The sequence below is a fragment of the Ovis canadensis genome, chromosome 15 (genome assembly GCF_042477335.2).
Source record: "Ovis canadensis isolate MfBH-ARS-UI-01 breed Bighorn chromosome 15, ARS-UI_OviCan_v2, whole genome shotgun sequence".
Lineage (NCBI taxonomy): Eukaryota > Metazoa > Chordata > Mammalia > Artiodactyla > Bovidae > Ovis > Ovis canadensis.
The window spans coordinates 85,200,351-85,216,872 of NC_091259.1; the positions used below are offsets into that span (position 1 = coordinate 85,200,351).

At 39.3% G+C, this 16,522-nt stretch overlaps 2 protein-coding genes across 2 annotated transcripts; one reads left to right on the forward strand and one right to left on the reverse strand.

Annotated features, from left to right (window-relative positions):
* The first annotated feature begins 1,906 nt into the window (after positions 1-1,906).
* LOC138420418 (olfactory receptor 4C12-like) lies at positions 1,907-2,836 on the forward strand. The gene has a single exon (XM_069553628.1). It carries the CDS (start codon positions 1,907-1,909, stop codon positions 2,834-2,836), a length of 930 nt encoding a protein of 309 aa, XP_069409729.1.
* A 12,073-nt stretch (positions 2,837-14,909) lies between these two features.
* Positions 14,910-15,848, reverse strand: LOC138420363 (olfactory receptor 4C46-like). The gene has a single exon (XM_069553555.1). The coding sequence runs from the start codon at positions 15,846-15,848 to the stop codon at positions 14,910-14,912; it is 939 nt and encodes a 312-aa protein (XP_069409656.1).
* Positions 15,849-16,522: the final 674 nt, after the last annotated feature.

Below are 16,522 nucleotides of genomic sequence, written 5' to 3' on the forward strand. Positions count from 1 at the left end.
TCCAACCTTTGGTACAGACCATTGGGAAAGCATAAAACTATATCAGTTGGTTCTTGGTTGTCCCAGGTGTCATGTCTAGAGAAGAGTTGGCAATTAGAAGTGCACTCAGATTTTCTTCTCAAGTGCTCTTGTCCCTGGAAGGATTCTCTGATGCCCTGGGCTATCCAGAAGAGAGCCCACTATCCTGGGGCTTGGAACTCTAAAGCTGTCTTCTCAACGAAGAGTTTGTGGGATCATCTGGAAGAGTTCCCTTGTGCAGAGAATCTGGGGCTCCTCTGGTGGCTCAGACGGTAAAGCATCTGCCTGCGATGCAGGAGTCCTGGGTTTGATCCCTGGGTCTGGAAGATCCCCTGGAGAAGGAAATGGCAACCCACTCCAGTACTCTTGCCTGGAAAATTCCATGGACAGAGGCGCCTGGTAGGCTGCAGTCCATGGGATCATAAAGAGTTGGACAAGACTGAGTAACTTCATTGGAAGAGTTACCTCATTATGTACCTTGTCCACTTGTAACATAGACAATTCATTTTACCCTTCACTGCCTTTTTTTCTTTAAAAATACATAAATATAAAGAGAATAATGAAATCTTGGTTATTGTAAAATGCAAAGATTAATAATGACAACACTTAGTAGTATGCATGCTGCTAAGTTACTTCAGGCATGTCCGACTCTTTGCGACCCTAAGGACTGTTGCCCACCAGGCTCTTATGTCCGTGGGATTCTCCAGACAAGCATTCTGGGGTGGATTGGCATGCCGTTTTCCAGGGGATCTTCCCAACCTAGGGATCAAACCTGGGTCTTGACGTCTTTTGTGTCTTCTGCATTGGCACACAGGTTCTTTACCACTAGTGCCATCTGGGAAGCCCGCTTAGCTGTATATATGACCTTAAAGTGGACTTGACTAATATATATATTCCTCATCAAGTAAATGGAAATAGACTTTGCATTAAAGTGATCTGGTTGATTACTGAGACTTGGCTTATTACCTGTTAGTATTAATGGCATATGTTAATACTGCTGCTGCTAAGTCACTTCAGTCGTGTCCGACTCCGTGCGACCCCATAGATGGCAGCCCACCAGGCTCCCCTATCCCTGGGATTCTCCAGGCAAGAACACTGGAGTGGGTTGCCATCTCCTTCTCCAATGCATGAAAGTGAAAAGTGAAAGTGAAGTCGCTCAGTCATGTCCGACTCTGAGCGACCCCATAGACTGCAGCCTACCAGGCTCCTCCGTCCATGGGATTTTCCAGGCAAGAGTACTGGAGTGGGGTGCCATTGCCTTCTCCAATATGTTAAAACTAGTGACAAATAGTTTTAGATGGTAGACTAAAGACAGTATCTAGGATGATTAAAAGTGGTCCATGGGGCAGCTAGGGCAGACTTACCCCCTGCCCCGATCCTCTAAAAGCTGTTAGAGTCCAGTGAGGCCCTCATTCTATGTTCATTTAGTGAACTGATAACAATAACTTTATGAGTACATTAAAGTGATTTATTCAAATATTAGTATATTCAGATAATATATTTGGGGGTCCCACAATATGCCAGTACACAACTTCCTATGTTTCTTTTCCCATGCATATACCATTAATTAAAAAATTCATTGTTTCAAACTAAGGCCTCCAAGAAAAAAATATGTATTTTCTGATTAAAATTAGTAAGACAAGTTCCAGAATTTTGAGAACTATTAAAAAATGTGAAAAAAAAATCTAAGAGAGTCAACTAAGAGAAATTTTGGTCAATGTGTTCCTAGACAATTTGGGGAAAAGAAGGAATCATTTGTGGTATTGTCAGAGTACTGTTAAAAGGTAGTGTTTTGTAGTAATTCATTCTTTTATATTCCCTTTTTCTTTCTTTCTTTTTTAAAGGTAAAGTGTTCCTTGCCAGAGTTTTTATTAGCCATACCACATAGATGGAGAACGAAAGGAATGTGACTGCATTCATTCTAGTAGGTCTTACACAGAACCCCCAAATGCAAACAATAGTGTTTGTGGTGTTTTTGGTCTTGTACATGGTAACCCTGTCAGGCAACCTGCTCATTGTGGTTACCATTACCACCAGCCAGGCTCTGAACTCCCCCATGTACTTCTTCCTGACCCATCTTTCCTTGATAGACACAGTTTATTCTTCTTCTTCAGCTCCCAAGTTGATTGTGGACTCCCTTCAGGAGATCAAGACAGTCTCCTTTAATGGGTGTATGGCTCAAGTCTATGCAGAACACATTTTTGGTGCTGCTGAGATCATCCTGCTCACAGAGATGGCCTATGACCGCTACGTGGCCATCTGCAAGCCTCTGCACTACACGGCCATCATGAGCCACAGGCTGTGCCTCCTCCTGCTGGGGGTGGCCTGGACTGGAGGGTTTCTCCACGCAACCGTTCAGATCCTCTTTACAGTCCGGCTGCCCTTCTGTGGCCCCACTGTCATAGACCACTTCATGTGTGACTTGTACCCTTTGTTGAAACTTGTCTGTGTGGACACCCACATCCTTGGTCTCTTTGTTGCTGCCAACAGTGGGTTCATCTGCCTGTTAAACCTCCTCCTCCTGTTGGTCTCCTATGTGGTCATCTTGCGCTCCCTAGAGAACTATAGCCTGGAGGGGAGACGCAGAGCCCTTTCTAAGTGTGTCTCTCACATCACAGTAGTGGTTTTTTCTCTTGTGCCCTGTATCTTTGTGTATCTTCGCCCAGCCACCACTCTGCCCATTGATAAAGCTGTTGCTGTCTTTTACACTATGGTGGCCCCTATGTTAAATCCTTTAATCTACACCCTCAGAAATGCTGAGGTAAAACGTGCTATGAAGAAACTCTGGAAAAAGAAAGTGACTGCAGATAGTGATTAAAGAGATTCACTGAGCTTTATAGATAGAAGTAAAACAGATAATCTCCTCCAATCCTCTTGATCTATAGATGAATACATTCACTCTAAAAGGGACTGAATAATAACTGCAGATAGCCACTGAATGACAGAATAGCCTGGCATGCTGCAGTCCATGAGGTCTCAAAGTATTGGACTTAGGGACTGAACAACAACTTAAGCACAGACTTGAGTTTAGACTGGAATCCAGGTTTACTTTCTCCCATCCCACACTCTCCTCATCACAGCTTAATGCTTTTTATTCAGTATTTATTTGATTATCTCAAATGTCTTCAGAAGCTACAAGCTAAGAACCTAGACTACTGGATTGCTATTATGTAATACGGAGATGTTGGTTACTACTGATTATTGAAAATAAAATGTTAAAAATATTCATTTGTTCTGAGCTCAATATAAATTCCTTTGTGGGATTTTCTTGTTCATTGAATCTTTGTTGTACAGTGAAAAGAAATAGTGTTTCTCAAATGCTTATAAGGCTGGCACTGTGTTTGTTATTTTACATATGGTATCAGTTGAGGTCCAGCCAGGAGACAGACCACAGTGCAGTTTGAATAGGAAGAGTTCACATACAATAAATAATTGTATCAGGGTATTAACTACAAAGGGCTTCCCTAGTGGCTGGGTGGTAAAAATTCTCTTCCCAATGCAAGAGACATGGATTTGACCCCTGGGTTGGGAAGATGCCCTGGAGAAGGAAATGACAATCCACTCTAGCACACTTGCTGGAAATCCCATTGACAAAGTGGCCTGATGGACTAGAATCCATCGAGTTGCAAGAGAGTCAGGCACGACTCAGTGACTAAACGAAAACAGCTATTAATTATAACAGGGTGTAATGGGCTCTCTAAAGAAGGACCTGGGGCTGAGAGATGAATTTACAAGGAAGTAACATATTTAGAATGTTGGGATTCTAGTCTTATGGAGAAGTTGTTGCCCATTGAATGGTGGAAAAATTTAACTGGATTGCCTTGTGCAAGAAATAATTCATGATGGCTGAACTGAGGCTGGCAGGCATGAAATGTTTCTGGGACTGGCGAGATGGAGGCTTTCACTGCCGTGTTGGTTGGCTGAGGCTCATGAGCAAGGAACTATGACCTTGAGTGGCAAGTAGAAAAACCCATTTTGGGTGTAGGTGTAGCAAGGTTGGCAGAAAATACAACACACTTCAGTATTCTTGCCTGGAAAATTCCATGGACCAGAGGAGTTTGTGGGCTACAGCCCATGGGGTTGCAAAAGAGTCAGATAACACTGACCAACTAACCAAGTGATCACTGATCTCATTAATCCTTTCAGTAAAGATGCACAAACAGAGATGAACAATCACTTGCAGGTGGTTGTTGTAGAACAGATTTAAGTATCTTTGTTATTTAAACTTTAGCTTTGTAACAGAATTAAAAAAAATGAAAAGAGAATTTATCAGAATCTCTTGCATGCAGCTGAAGCTGCTCAATGCAACTGAATAGAATGTGAAATTTTTAAAAGGTATGAAAATAACGAATGGGTGCTAACATAAAATTTTGGGAATTTGAACAAAATTTGTACTTTAATAATACTGTATCACATGCTAATTTCCTGTGGGTTTTTTTTTTACAACATAGTTTTTCTCAGAATTGGATCAAGTTTCAAGCCTCATTAATTTTTTAAAAAATCACTAAGATAATACACTTTCTAGACTTTTAGTAGTAATACTAGATGGCAGAATAAATGGAACTATTATCAAAATTTTAAGTGAATTATTCTGTTATAATTATTTTCGAATTTTCCTTGTTAGGGACTCTTAGATGGGCTTCCCAGATGGCTCATCAGTAAATTATCCATCTGCAATGCAGGAGACTCAGGTTCAATCCCTGGGTCGATTCCTGGATCAGGAAGATGTCCTGGAGAAGTAAATGGCAACTCACTTCAGTATTGTTGCCTAGGAAATCCCATGAACAGAGAAGCCTCGTGGGCTATAGTCCATGGAGTCACAAAAGACTCGGACACAACTTAGAGGCTATACATCAACAACAACGACTCCTTAGATCCTCCCATCATTTAAAGGTGAACATTCAATTTCCAGAAACATAGGGTTTTTTTAAAAAGAATCTTTGGTATTAATTTCTCATGTAAATGCTTTCTTTTCTGCAATCACCCTCTGTACTTTCTCAGTTTTTTAACTTTTCTGAGGCTTTCAATGGTTAAGTCAAAGATCTCTTGGTGAATGTCACATTGCACTGGCAATTATGTGGGTTATTGTCAAATATCTTTTAATATTGATTTCTAGCATAATTCAACACTGATAAGAGAACAGACTCTGTATGATTTCAATTCTTTTATAGCATGAAATTTTTGCACCTTGTTTTATGCCCCTGGATATGTTCTAATGTCTTCTGGTTTATAGTCTATGGGAACTTGAATAGAATTTGCATTTCATTGTTGTGTGAAAATTGTATAAATCTTTATTATATTGAGTTGGTTAATAGTGCTTTTCAGGTGTACTTAGTCCTTCTACTTTCCTGCCTATTAATTCTATTATGTTTTGAGAGTTTGATGTTGAAACTCCAAATAAAAATCTAAATTTATCTGTTTAAAAATAATTGTAATATATAGTGGAACTATATGTAACTTTGTTCTGTATTTTCTAAGTCTCTTGTAAATATGCTATCATACTTTCATAATTTAAAAAAAAGATAAAGACTAACTGTACCAAATGTTGTTGAGGATGTGAATTAACTGATTCACATTATATTATACTAATTATACATTGCTTCAATGTATACATAAAATGAAAATTGATACAGGCACAAAAATCTTTTAACTCTGAATTGTCATGGATCAGTAAATATGTGTGTGTGCTAAGCTGCTTCAGTCATGTCCGACTCTTTGCTACCCTATGGGCAGTAGCCCATCAGGCTCTCCTGTCCATCAAATTTTCTAGGCAAGAAAGCTGAATGGAGTTGCCATTTCCTTCTCCAGGGGATTTTCTTTTCTTTTTTTTTTTTAATTTTTATTTTTACTTTATTTTACTTTACAATACAGTATTGGTTTTGCCATACATTGACATGAATCCACCATGGGTGTACATGCGTTCCCAATCATGAACCGCCTCCCACCTCCCTCCCCATAACATCTCTCTGGGTCATCACCGTGACCCGCCCCAAGCATGCTGTCAGGGGATTTTCTTGACCCAGGGATCAAACCCATGTCTCTTACATCTCCTGCATTGCAGGTGGGTTCTTTATCTGGGAAGGTAGTGCCACCTGGGAAGAAGTGTAACACTCTTCAAAGTATAAATGAAGGGTCTAGTCTTTTCTCCATTGTCAAAGAGCTTATAGAGTCAGAGTTTGGCACCAGGATGGGAGCAGGGATATCTAGAGAAGGCGAAGCTTTGGAAAGATTTGAAGTAAATAGTATCCAGGGACAAAATCAGAAATAATATCCAAAGGTGAATGAGATTTCAGCATGGCAGAAAGGCAAAATCATACATAAGTCAACAAGATAGATAACAGACACCAAGCCCCACAAGACACTTCAGAGCAGTGGGAAAAAGTAGAACTTGGAGAATTTTATGGGGCAGAACTCTGTGGTGTTTTCCAACTCATTCTATAACTGTAAGGAAATTAATAATAATGCCCAGTTGGTACAGGGACAAGGTCAGTGAAACTGGTGTTATTGGTTATAAACCTTCACGTAGATTCCCCCTGAGCATGATCAAATGGTCCCAGAGATTAGATAAGCAGCCTTGATAAATGGTGTCTCTACTCAGTTCACTAAATGGACATGAGTTTGAGCAAACTCCAGGAGGTAGTGGAGGACAGTGGAGACTGGTGTGCTGCAGTCCATAGAATAGCAAAGAGTTGGACACAGCTTAGTGGCTGAACAACAATAATAAGAACAATCATATACACTTCGTTGCTTTTGTTTAAAACGCTTCATTGACTATGTTAAACATTTTTTCCTTGTAATTCAGTTTCTTATTTCACAGGGAAATTTTAATTCTCATTAAAAATATAAAATGCTGTTATTTTATCAGATATATCTCATCTCCCTTTGCATCTAAGCATCCATGTTTCTCAGGCCATCCTGTTTCCATCATCAACTCATTTCTGCATGTTTTTTGTACTTTGTAATATTGCTAATTATTGCCATCAACAGTCAGAGATAATGTCATTCATGTTTATGATTTTTATGATCAGTCTGGATTTATGAAGATAAAAGTCACAAACACTGGTACTCTAAATATAGACATTATATTGTATAACAATTTTATCATAATTTTCTTCTCACATTTTAAAATGAAAATAATTTTTATATGTGAGGATACATGTATAATATTTATTTTTTCATTAACATAACTTGGAGGCACACATTTCTATAAATCCTTATAGTTCTCATAAGAACTATACCTTTGCATTAAGTTTTGAGATTGAAAGTATGAATCCTCAAACTTTATTCTTCACTTTTCAGATTTTTTTTTTTTTTGGATTATTTGGGATTTCTTGCAATTCCATATGAAACTTCTCTACAATTTCACACAAATTTTAGTATTTGCATTTCCATTTTTGCATAAAATGGCTTTTGATAAAGATTGCATTAAATATGCACTCTAGGGGATATTGTTATCTTAATTATATTAAGGCTACAAGGCTATGAATACAAGATAAGTTTATATTTACCTTTGTTCAGTTGCTTCATTCGTGTCTGACTCTGTGCAACCACACAGACTGTAGCACATCAGGCTCCTTTATCCAAGGGGTTCTCCAGGCAAGAATACTGGTGTGGGTTGCCATTTCCTCCTCCAGGGAATTTTCCTGACCCAGGTATCGAACCTGTGTCTCCTGAGTCTCCTGCATTGTAGGCGGATTCTTTACCCACTGGGTTACCCTATGTCTTCTTTAATTTCTTTCAGTGATTTTTTTTAGTTTTTAGTGTACAATTCACCCACCATTTTGGTAAATTTATTCATAAGTATTTTATTGTTTCTGATGGTACTGTCAACATACTTATTTTCTTAATTTTGTTTTTAGACTATTAATTCTTAGTATATAAAAATATAGTTTATTTTGTATTAATGCTAATAGTTTCTTCGTGTGTGTGAGGATTCCTTGGATTTTTTTTCTACATAAGATCATGTCATTTGTTAGTATAGTTTTACTTCTTCCTTTCCAATTTGTATGCCTTTTATTTCTACTTCTAGTCTAATTTTTTGACATTAATCTTCAGGAAAATATTAAATATAAGTGATGAAAGGGAGAATATTCTGATTTTATGAGGTAAGCTTTCAGCTTTTCACCATTAAGTATGAGTCTTAGTTATGGGTCAAACCTTCCAGATATGTTCAGGACTGGAAAGGGTCAGTTTTCATGCCAATCCCCAAAAAGGCAATGTCAAAGAATGCTCAGACTACCATACCGTTGCACTCATTTCATATGCTAGCAAAGTAATGCTCAAAATTCTCCAAGCCAGGCTTCAACTGTACATGAACCTTGAACTTCCAGATGTTCAAGCTGGATTTAGAAAAGGCACAGGAACCAGAGATGAAAATGTCAACATCTGTTGGATCATTGAAAAGGCACGAGAGTTCCAGAAAAACATCTACTTCCACTTTATTGACTATGCCAAAGCCTTTGACTCTGTGGATCACAATAAATTGTGGAAAATCTTAAAAAGATGGGAATACCAGACCACCTGACCAGTTTCCTGAAAAATCTGTATGCAGGTCAGGAAGCAACAGTTAGAACTGGACATGGAACAACAGACTGGTTCCAAATAGGAAAAGGAGTACATCAAGGCTGCGTATTGTTACCCTGCTTATTTAACATATATGCAGAGTACATCATGAGAAACACTGGGCTGGAAGAAACACAAGCTGGAATCAAGATTGCAGGAGAAATATCAATAACCTCAGATATGCAGATGACACCACACTTATGGCAGAAAGTGAAGAGGAACTAAAGAGCCTCTTGATGAAAGTCAAAGAGGAGAGTGAAAAAGTTGGCTTAAAGTTCAACATTCAGAAAACTAAGATCATGACATCCGTTCCCATCACTTCATGGCAAATAGATAGGGAAACAGTGACAGACTTTATTTTGGGGGGCTCCAAAGTCACTGCAGATGGTGACTGCAGCTACTAAATTAAAAGACACTTGCTCCTTGGAAGAAAAGTTGTGACCAACTAGATAGCATATTGAGAAGCATAGACATTACTTTGCCAACAAAGGTCTGTCTAGTCAAAGCTATGGTTTTCCCAGTAGTCATGTATGGATGTAAGAGTTGGACTATAAAGAAAGCTGAGCACTGAAGTATTGATGCTTTTGAACTGTGGTGTTGGAGAAGACTCTTGAGAGTCCCTTGGACAGCAAGGCGATCCAACCAGTCCATCCTGAAAGAGATCAGTCCTGGGTGTTCATTGGAAGGACTGATGCTGAAGCTGAAACTCCAATACTTTGGCCACCTGATGTGAAGAACTGACTCATTTGAAAAGACCATGATGCTGGGAAAGATTGAAGGTGGGAGGAGAAGGGGACAACAGAGGATGAGAATGTTGGATGGCATTACTGACTCAATGGACATGAGTTTGAATAAACTCCGGGAGCTGGTGATGGACAGGGAAGCCTGGCGTGCTGGAGTCCATGGGGTCGCAAAGAGTCGGAGATGACTGGGTGACTGAACTGTAACTACATAAACTGTTTATCTCAAATGTCATCAGAAGCAAAAAGGTAAGAATCTAGAATATAAAATTGCTATTAAATTGTCTTATTATGTAACACTGAGATCTTGGTTACTGCTTATTATTGAAAAGAGCTTGTTTAATATTTATTTATTTTGGACTCAATATAGATTCTTTTATGGAATTTTCCTGATTATTGCATCTTGGTTGTACAGTGAAAAGAAATATTGTTTCTCATTGCCCCTAAGGCTGGAATTCTTTCTGGTATTTTACGTATTGTATCAGTCAGGGTCCAGCCAGGAGACAGTCCACAGTGTGATTTGAATATAAAAAGTTCACATGCAATTATTAATTATAGCAGGGTATTATCTATAAAAGGGTAATAAGGTCTTCCCTGGTGGTTTGATGGTTAAAAATCTGCCGTGTAATGCAGGGACATTGATTGATCGCTGGTGCCGGAGGATCCCACATGCCTCGGAACAACTGTGCCCGTGTGCCACAGCTACTGAACCCGTGCTCTTGAGCCTGGGAACCACAGCTACTGAGCCCACGCACTGCAACTACTGAAGCCTGTGTGCCCGAGAGCCTTGCTCCACAACAAGAGAAGCCACTGCAATGAGAAGCTCATGTACTGTAACAGAGAGCAGCCCCAGCTGACTGCAACTAGAGAAAGCCCATGCGCAGCACCAAAGACCCAGCGCAGCCAAAATAATCAAATAAATCTTTTTCAAAAAGGAGGGAGGTAATGAGGTCTATAAAGAAGGACTTCCACTGAGAGATGAGCATCCAAAGAAGGAACATTTAGAATGTGAGCATCTCCCCAAACTTGAGATTCCAGTCTTATGGAGAAGGTGTAGCTGCTGTCCATTGAATGGCAGAAAATTTTGACTGAGTTGCCTTGGTCCAGAACTATTTCATGATCGCTGAAGAGGTTGGCAGGCATGAAACGTCTCTGGAACTGGCAAGACAGGAGCCTTCCACTGCAGTGGTGGTTAACTGAAAGTCACGAACAAGGAATTAGGCCTTGAGCGGCAAGCAGGAAAAACCCACTTTGGGTGCAGGTGGAGAAAGGCTGGCAGAGAACACCCCTCTGATAGCACAGATGGTAAAGAATCTGTCTATAATGCAGGAGACCCAGGTTTGATCCCTGGGTGGGGAAGATCCTCTGGAGAAGGAAATGGTAACCCACTCCAGTATTCTTACCTGGAGAATTCTATGGACAGAGGAGCCTGGTGGGCTACAGTCCACGGAGTCACAAAGAGTTGGACACGACTGAGTGACTAACACACACACATGGTACATCTAGACTGAGTTGGAAAATTGATTACCCGGGTGCCTGTGAAATTTATTGGAATCTTCCTGTAGATGGGCCAGTGAAACTCAATGGGAAAGTGTCCGTGGAAGGGTCAGCAAAACTGGAAGGCTGCTGCTGCTGCTGCTGCTAAGTCGCTTCAGTCGTGTCCGACTCTGTGTGACCCCATAGATGGCAGCCCACCAGGCTCTCCCGTCCCTGGGATTCTCCAGGCAAGAACACTGGAGTGGGTGGCCAGTTCCTTCTCCAATGCATGAAAGCGAAGTCGCTCAGTCCTGGCCGACTCTTAGCGACGCCATGGATTGCAGCCTACCAGGCTCCTCCGATCATGGGATGTGTCAGTAAAAGCGAAAGGAAGCGCCAGTGAAAGCCATGCCTCCCGCCTTCCGCGATTATAACACACGCAATGTTGAAAGCTACAGAGCCAGAACAAGATGAAAAAGAAACATATTTAATCCAGAGAAAGATGTCTCTTTGAACACTTCTCCTGATCAAGCTTAACATCATGTCAGGTTAAGGACAGGGAGAAATGCTTACAGGATCCATTTTCATTAATATGGAGTGGGCAATAATCGGTTTATTTGTAGCTGAGAGGCAATTGATAACTGGCATAAAAATTTTATCCTTAATCCTTTGAACCCATTTTCTATACATTGAGGCTCAAATATATAGTGTAATATGACTGAGCCTTAAGTTAAAGTCAGAACTGAGATATATACTGAGATATGACTCTTTATCCTACATACTTTTTGCTTATTATACAGCCTGAAGTAAGACTTCCCTTTTTTTTGTTGGTAATAAGTGACTGCAATAATTTTTTTATTGTAAAACCAAAAAATAAGCAAGCATCTAATTTGTTGAAAGATTCTGTATAACTGAATTTTGATAATTTCATATAATTTCACTATCACTTATGCTCTGGTACCTCATTAATCCTTCACTGATGAGAGCAGGCAGAGATGAGCAGTCACTTGGAGGTGGTATTGTAGAACAGATTTAAACATCTTTGTTATTTAAATTTTTAACTCTGAATTTTCATGGCTCAGTAAGTACGCTGTTGTGGTGGTGGTGTTTAGTCCCTAATTCGTGTCTGACTCTTCTGAGACCCCATGGACTGTACCCTCCAGTCTCCTCTGTCCCTGGGATTTCCCAGGCAAGAATACAGGAGTGGGTTGCCATGCCCTCCTCCTGGGGCATCTTCCCAACCCAAGGTTGGAACCCACCCAGATTCTTTGCCACTGAGCCATGTGGGAAGCCCTTCTATTTACCTAGGTCTTCTTTAATTTCTTTTAGTGATGTTTTCAGTTTTTAGTGTACAATTTATCCACTGTTTTGGTAAAATTTATTCATAAGCATTTCATTCTTTCTGATAGTACTGCCTACATAATTATTTTTTAATTTTTTAAAAATGGTTAATTCCTAATATATTGAAATATAGCTGTTTTGTATTGATTCTAATAGTTTTATTGTATGTGTGGGTTATTTAGATTTTTTCTATGTAAGATAATGCCATTTGGTAGTATGGTTTTACTTCTTCCTTTCCAAATTGTATACCTTTTATTTCTATTTCTAGTCCAATTTTTCTGACATTACTCTTCAGGAAAATATTAAATAGACGTGATAAAAGTGAACATGTTCTGATTTTTTAAGGTAAGCTTTCAGCCTTTCACCATTAAGTATGTCTTCGCTATAGGAGAAACCTTGGCATATGTTTGTTGCTGATATAACACATGTCAGCCTTCAGGAGCACTTTGTCCCAGGTCTTACTATAAACTGTCCCCTATGTGGTTATGTAATTGTTTTCAAAAGGCCATTCCACAATTTTATTCACCAAGTTTCTATTACGTTCTTTTGTCTATAATTTGCAAATATTTCTTGGGCTCTATCTCTCCATGTTAGATGGAGTTCCCTAGATACAGATCCTGAGATGGGATTTTATGGAAGTGATTTATAAGGAGAAGGGATTTAATGAAGCTACTATGGTAGGAGAAGAAAGGACGTAGTCTAAACTAGATTCTGAATTCAGCCTGTAGTCACAAGAGCTCTCGGGTATAATTTTATGGATCCTACACTCTGAGAAGGCAGGACCCAAATCTGTTTTTATTAGTCACTGAAGACCCAACACATATCCATGTGCCTGATTCATTATTTCAGCTCAAAAATATTTACTGATAAATGAATGGACAGAGGAATAATGGAACACATTTATTATGAAATTGCTTTGTATGTAGATGTAGTCACAGATTAAAAAAAAAAAGCTTTTAATAATAAAATGTTACCAAAAGGTAAAGATTAACAGAGAACTATAATATGAATAGCTCATATATATATAAGATAATGAAATCTTGCTGAGACAGGAAAAACATCAAGGTAAACTATTTGCTCATATTGCTGATAATTTCAGTTTTCCTTTCTTTCTTTCTCTCAAAAGAAAGAGTAAAAGAAATTGTGATTTCCCTAAACTGTTCACCTAGAATTCTCAGAATCTGAATTAAATAAAGTTAAATAAAGGTAGGAAAAAGTTCTCTCAAATACAGTGCCTTTTTCCTCTTTATTTTACTGAGATTTTATTTTTCTTTCACCTTTTATTTATTCATTCAGTGTCTATTACTAACCAGAAACTGTGCTACTCTGAAGGTTTTCCCTGTGGTCATGTATAGATGTGAGAGTTGGACGGTGAAGAAGGCTGAGCGCCAAAGAATTGATGCTTTTGAGCTGTGGTGTTGGAGAAGACTCTTGAGAGTCCCTTGGACTGCAAGGAGATCCAACCAGTCCATTCTGAAGGAGATCAGCCCTGGGATTTCTTTGGAGGGAATGATGCTGAAGCTGAAACTCCAGTACTTTGGCCACCTCATGCGAAGAGTTGACTCACTGGAAAAGACTCTGATTCTGGGAGGGATTGGGGGCAGGAGGAGAAGGGGACGACAGAGGATGAGATGGCTGGATGGCATCACGGACTCGATGGACGTGAGTCTGAGTGAACTCTGGGAGTTGGTGATGAACAGGGAGGCCTGGCGTGCTGCGATTCATGGGGTTGCAAAGAGTCGGACACAACTGAGCGACTGAACTGAACAGAAGAAACTATCGTGATATACCAGGAAAGTTTTTTATGGAATATGACTGCATATTTAATAGATAGAAATTCCTATCTGACATCAAGAGTTTCTTTTATTTGAGTCATCACTCTTTTGGATGGTTTTTCAACCTAAGATGGTGACATGAACAATGGTAAGTGCTATGAAACCTACGAGGAAATTTAAAAAAAATCATACAATCTCCATTAAACTATTATAAATGGTCAATGGACAATTTTATTATTAAATATATTTATGTTTAATTGGAGGATAATTGTCCTAATGTGTTCATCAAAACCCAGTATTGTATTGGGCTTTATAATAATAAAATAGTTACATGTTACAGCTAACAAATCACTATCAATTATGATACATAAAGTGAACAGCTGGCAATGAAAAGTTATTGGATTTTTAGTTACAGTAACAAAATGAAATGTACTGTACACAATTTTTCCAGCATAGTTTCTGTCTCAATAAAAGGTAGTTAGTAATTATCTCCCCTTTCTATCATTTCTTGGCTATCTATGAAGGCAGTTAGGATTTTGGTCAGGGAAATGGGTCTGATTCTGATTACTGACTCTTTGGTATATATGCTTTAAAACCTACCATCCCTTTTCCTTCAATTTCACCACTTGTAAAATTGGGATAATAGCAGCGTTATAACAATCTCTTTGTATTGTTAGAGAGATTAGTGGTAAATACCAATCTACTTAGTATTTCTTTCATTTCATTAGATGAAAAATCTATGAATCCATGTACAAGGTTGAAACTAGTAAAAATAAACACCAATTTGGTAGAATTTAGATTCTAAAGATGGAAAGAATGGTTTTGATATATGTTTTTCTCTTTTTCTGGGAACTTATTTCTGTTCCCCTCAGTGCAGAATGTATAGTTTGCAGTGACTAATTTACTTCTTTATTCTTTACATACTCCTTGTTGAGATCATCTAAAATACACTTTGACCTTTGTATCAGATGAATTAACGTTCGGCTCTAAAGCACATTTATAAGACACCTGAAGTAACTGTCCTACTGCACAATTTCCTAATGGCATTTTCCATCTGGGCATTTCTCAAGGTATAGATTAAGGGATTTAACATGGGAGTTATCACAGTATAAAATACAGCAACTGCTTTATCAACAGGTAAGGTAGCTGCGGGTCTCATGTACACAAATATGCAGGGAACAAAGTATAAGACGACCACTGTGATGTGGGAGATGCAGGTGGAGAGGGCTTTTCGTCTTGCTTCCAAGCTGTAGGCCCTTAGGGAACGCAAGATGACCACATAGGAGACCAGCAGGAGAAGGAAGTTTAAGAGACAGATGAAGCCACTGTTGGCAGCAATGAAGAGCCCTAGAGTGTGGGTTTCAGTGCAGGCAAGACTGAGCAAAGGGTTCAGGTCACACATAAAGTGATCTATGACGTTAGGGCCACAGAAGGGTAAGCGGAAGATGAAGAGGATCTGTATGAATCCATGAAGAAAGCCTCCCACCCATGACACTCCCACTAGCAGCCCACACATCTGCCAGTTCATGATGCTTGTATAGTGCAAGGGCTTGCAGATGGCCACATAGCGGTCATAGGCCATCACAGTAAGAAGGCTGACTTCTGCACCTCCAAAGAAATGTTCCCCAAAGATTTGGGTCATGCATCCATTAAATAAGATGGTCTTCTTTTCATGGAGTGAATCTACAATCATCTTAGGGGCACAAACAGAGGAGTAGCAGGCATCAATAAAGGAGAGATAGGCCAGGAAAAAGTACATGGGCGATCCCAAGGACGGGCTGGCGGTGATGGTGAGCATGATAAGCACATTTCCTATCACAGTGGTGACGCAGATGACAAAGAACACAGCAAATACAGTCTTCTGCATCTTTGGATTCTGTGTGAGCCCCAGGAGAACAAACTCTGTCACGCTGTTCCTTTTCTCCATGTGTTTCATGAAATGGTTTACTCACTACCTGAAAGTGAGAGAGTTAATCCTTAGGAAGGCTGATAAGGGCCTGAAAGAGAAAGGGTCCAGGGCCCTGGAGGAGGAGAAAGATATAAACGTTGTTTTTTTCTACATTGCTTTGTCTTAGTCACATAAAATGTTCTTTCTTAAACTGAGCTTTTGTGGCAATAATCTTTAAAATTAACTTTGTTTAAGCCCATTTTTTTTTTCTTAAACTGAGTTTTTGTGACAATAATTGTTAAAATAAACTTTCTTTAAGCCCAGAACTAATGATTATACAACAAAACATCTCATCTCGCTCAAGGGTAGGTTTTTTCTTAAGCTCGTACTAATGATCATGTAACAACAATGTATCTTGCTCAAGGACATGTTTCTCCTTCTTAAGTGAACCTTCTGACTAGTCTTGTTATCTTAAGATTTGTGTTGTGGGAGTGGGTCTGGTAAACGTACATAAGGCCTTGATAAGACCTGATAAGAACAGTCTCTGCCCCCCTTCTGATGTCTATGTTAGAAGCTTTCTCTGCCCTTTTTCACTGTAATAAAACTTCTACCACACAAAGGCTCTGAGTGATCAGCCTGGTCCGTGATTCTGAAGCTAAATCTTCTTCTTCGGAGATCATGAATCCATCGTTCACTGTCCAAAGCTATCAAAAGAAAACATA

What these genes read in the sequence shown, in the direction of transcription:
- LOC138420418 (XM_069553628.1), top strand. Translation starts at nt 1,907, where the DNA reads ATGGAGAACGAAAGGAATGTGACTGCATTCATTCTAGTAGGTCTTACA.
- LOC138420363 (XM_069553555.1), bottom strand. Translation starts at nt 15,848, where the DNA reads ATGAAACACATGGAGAAAAGGAACAGCGTGACAGAGTTTGTTCTCCTG.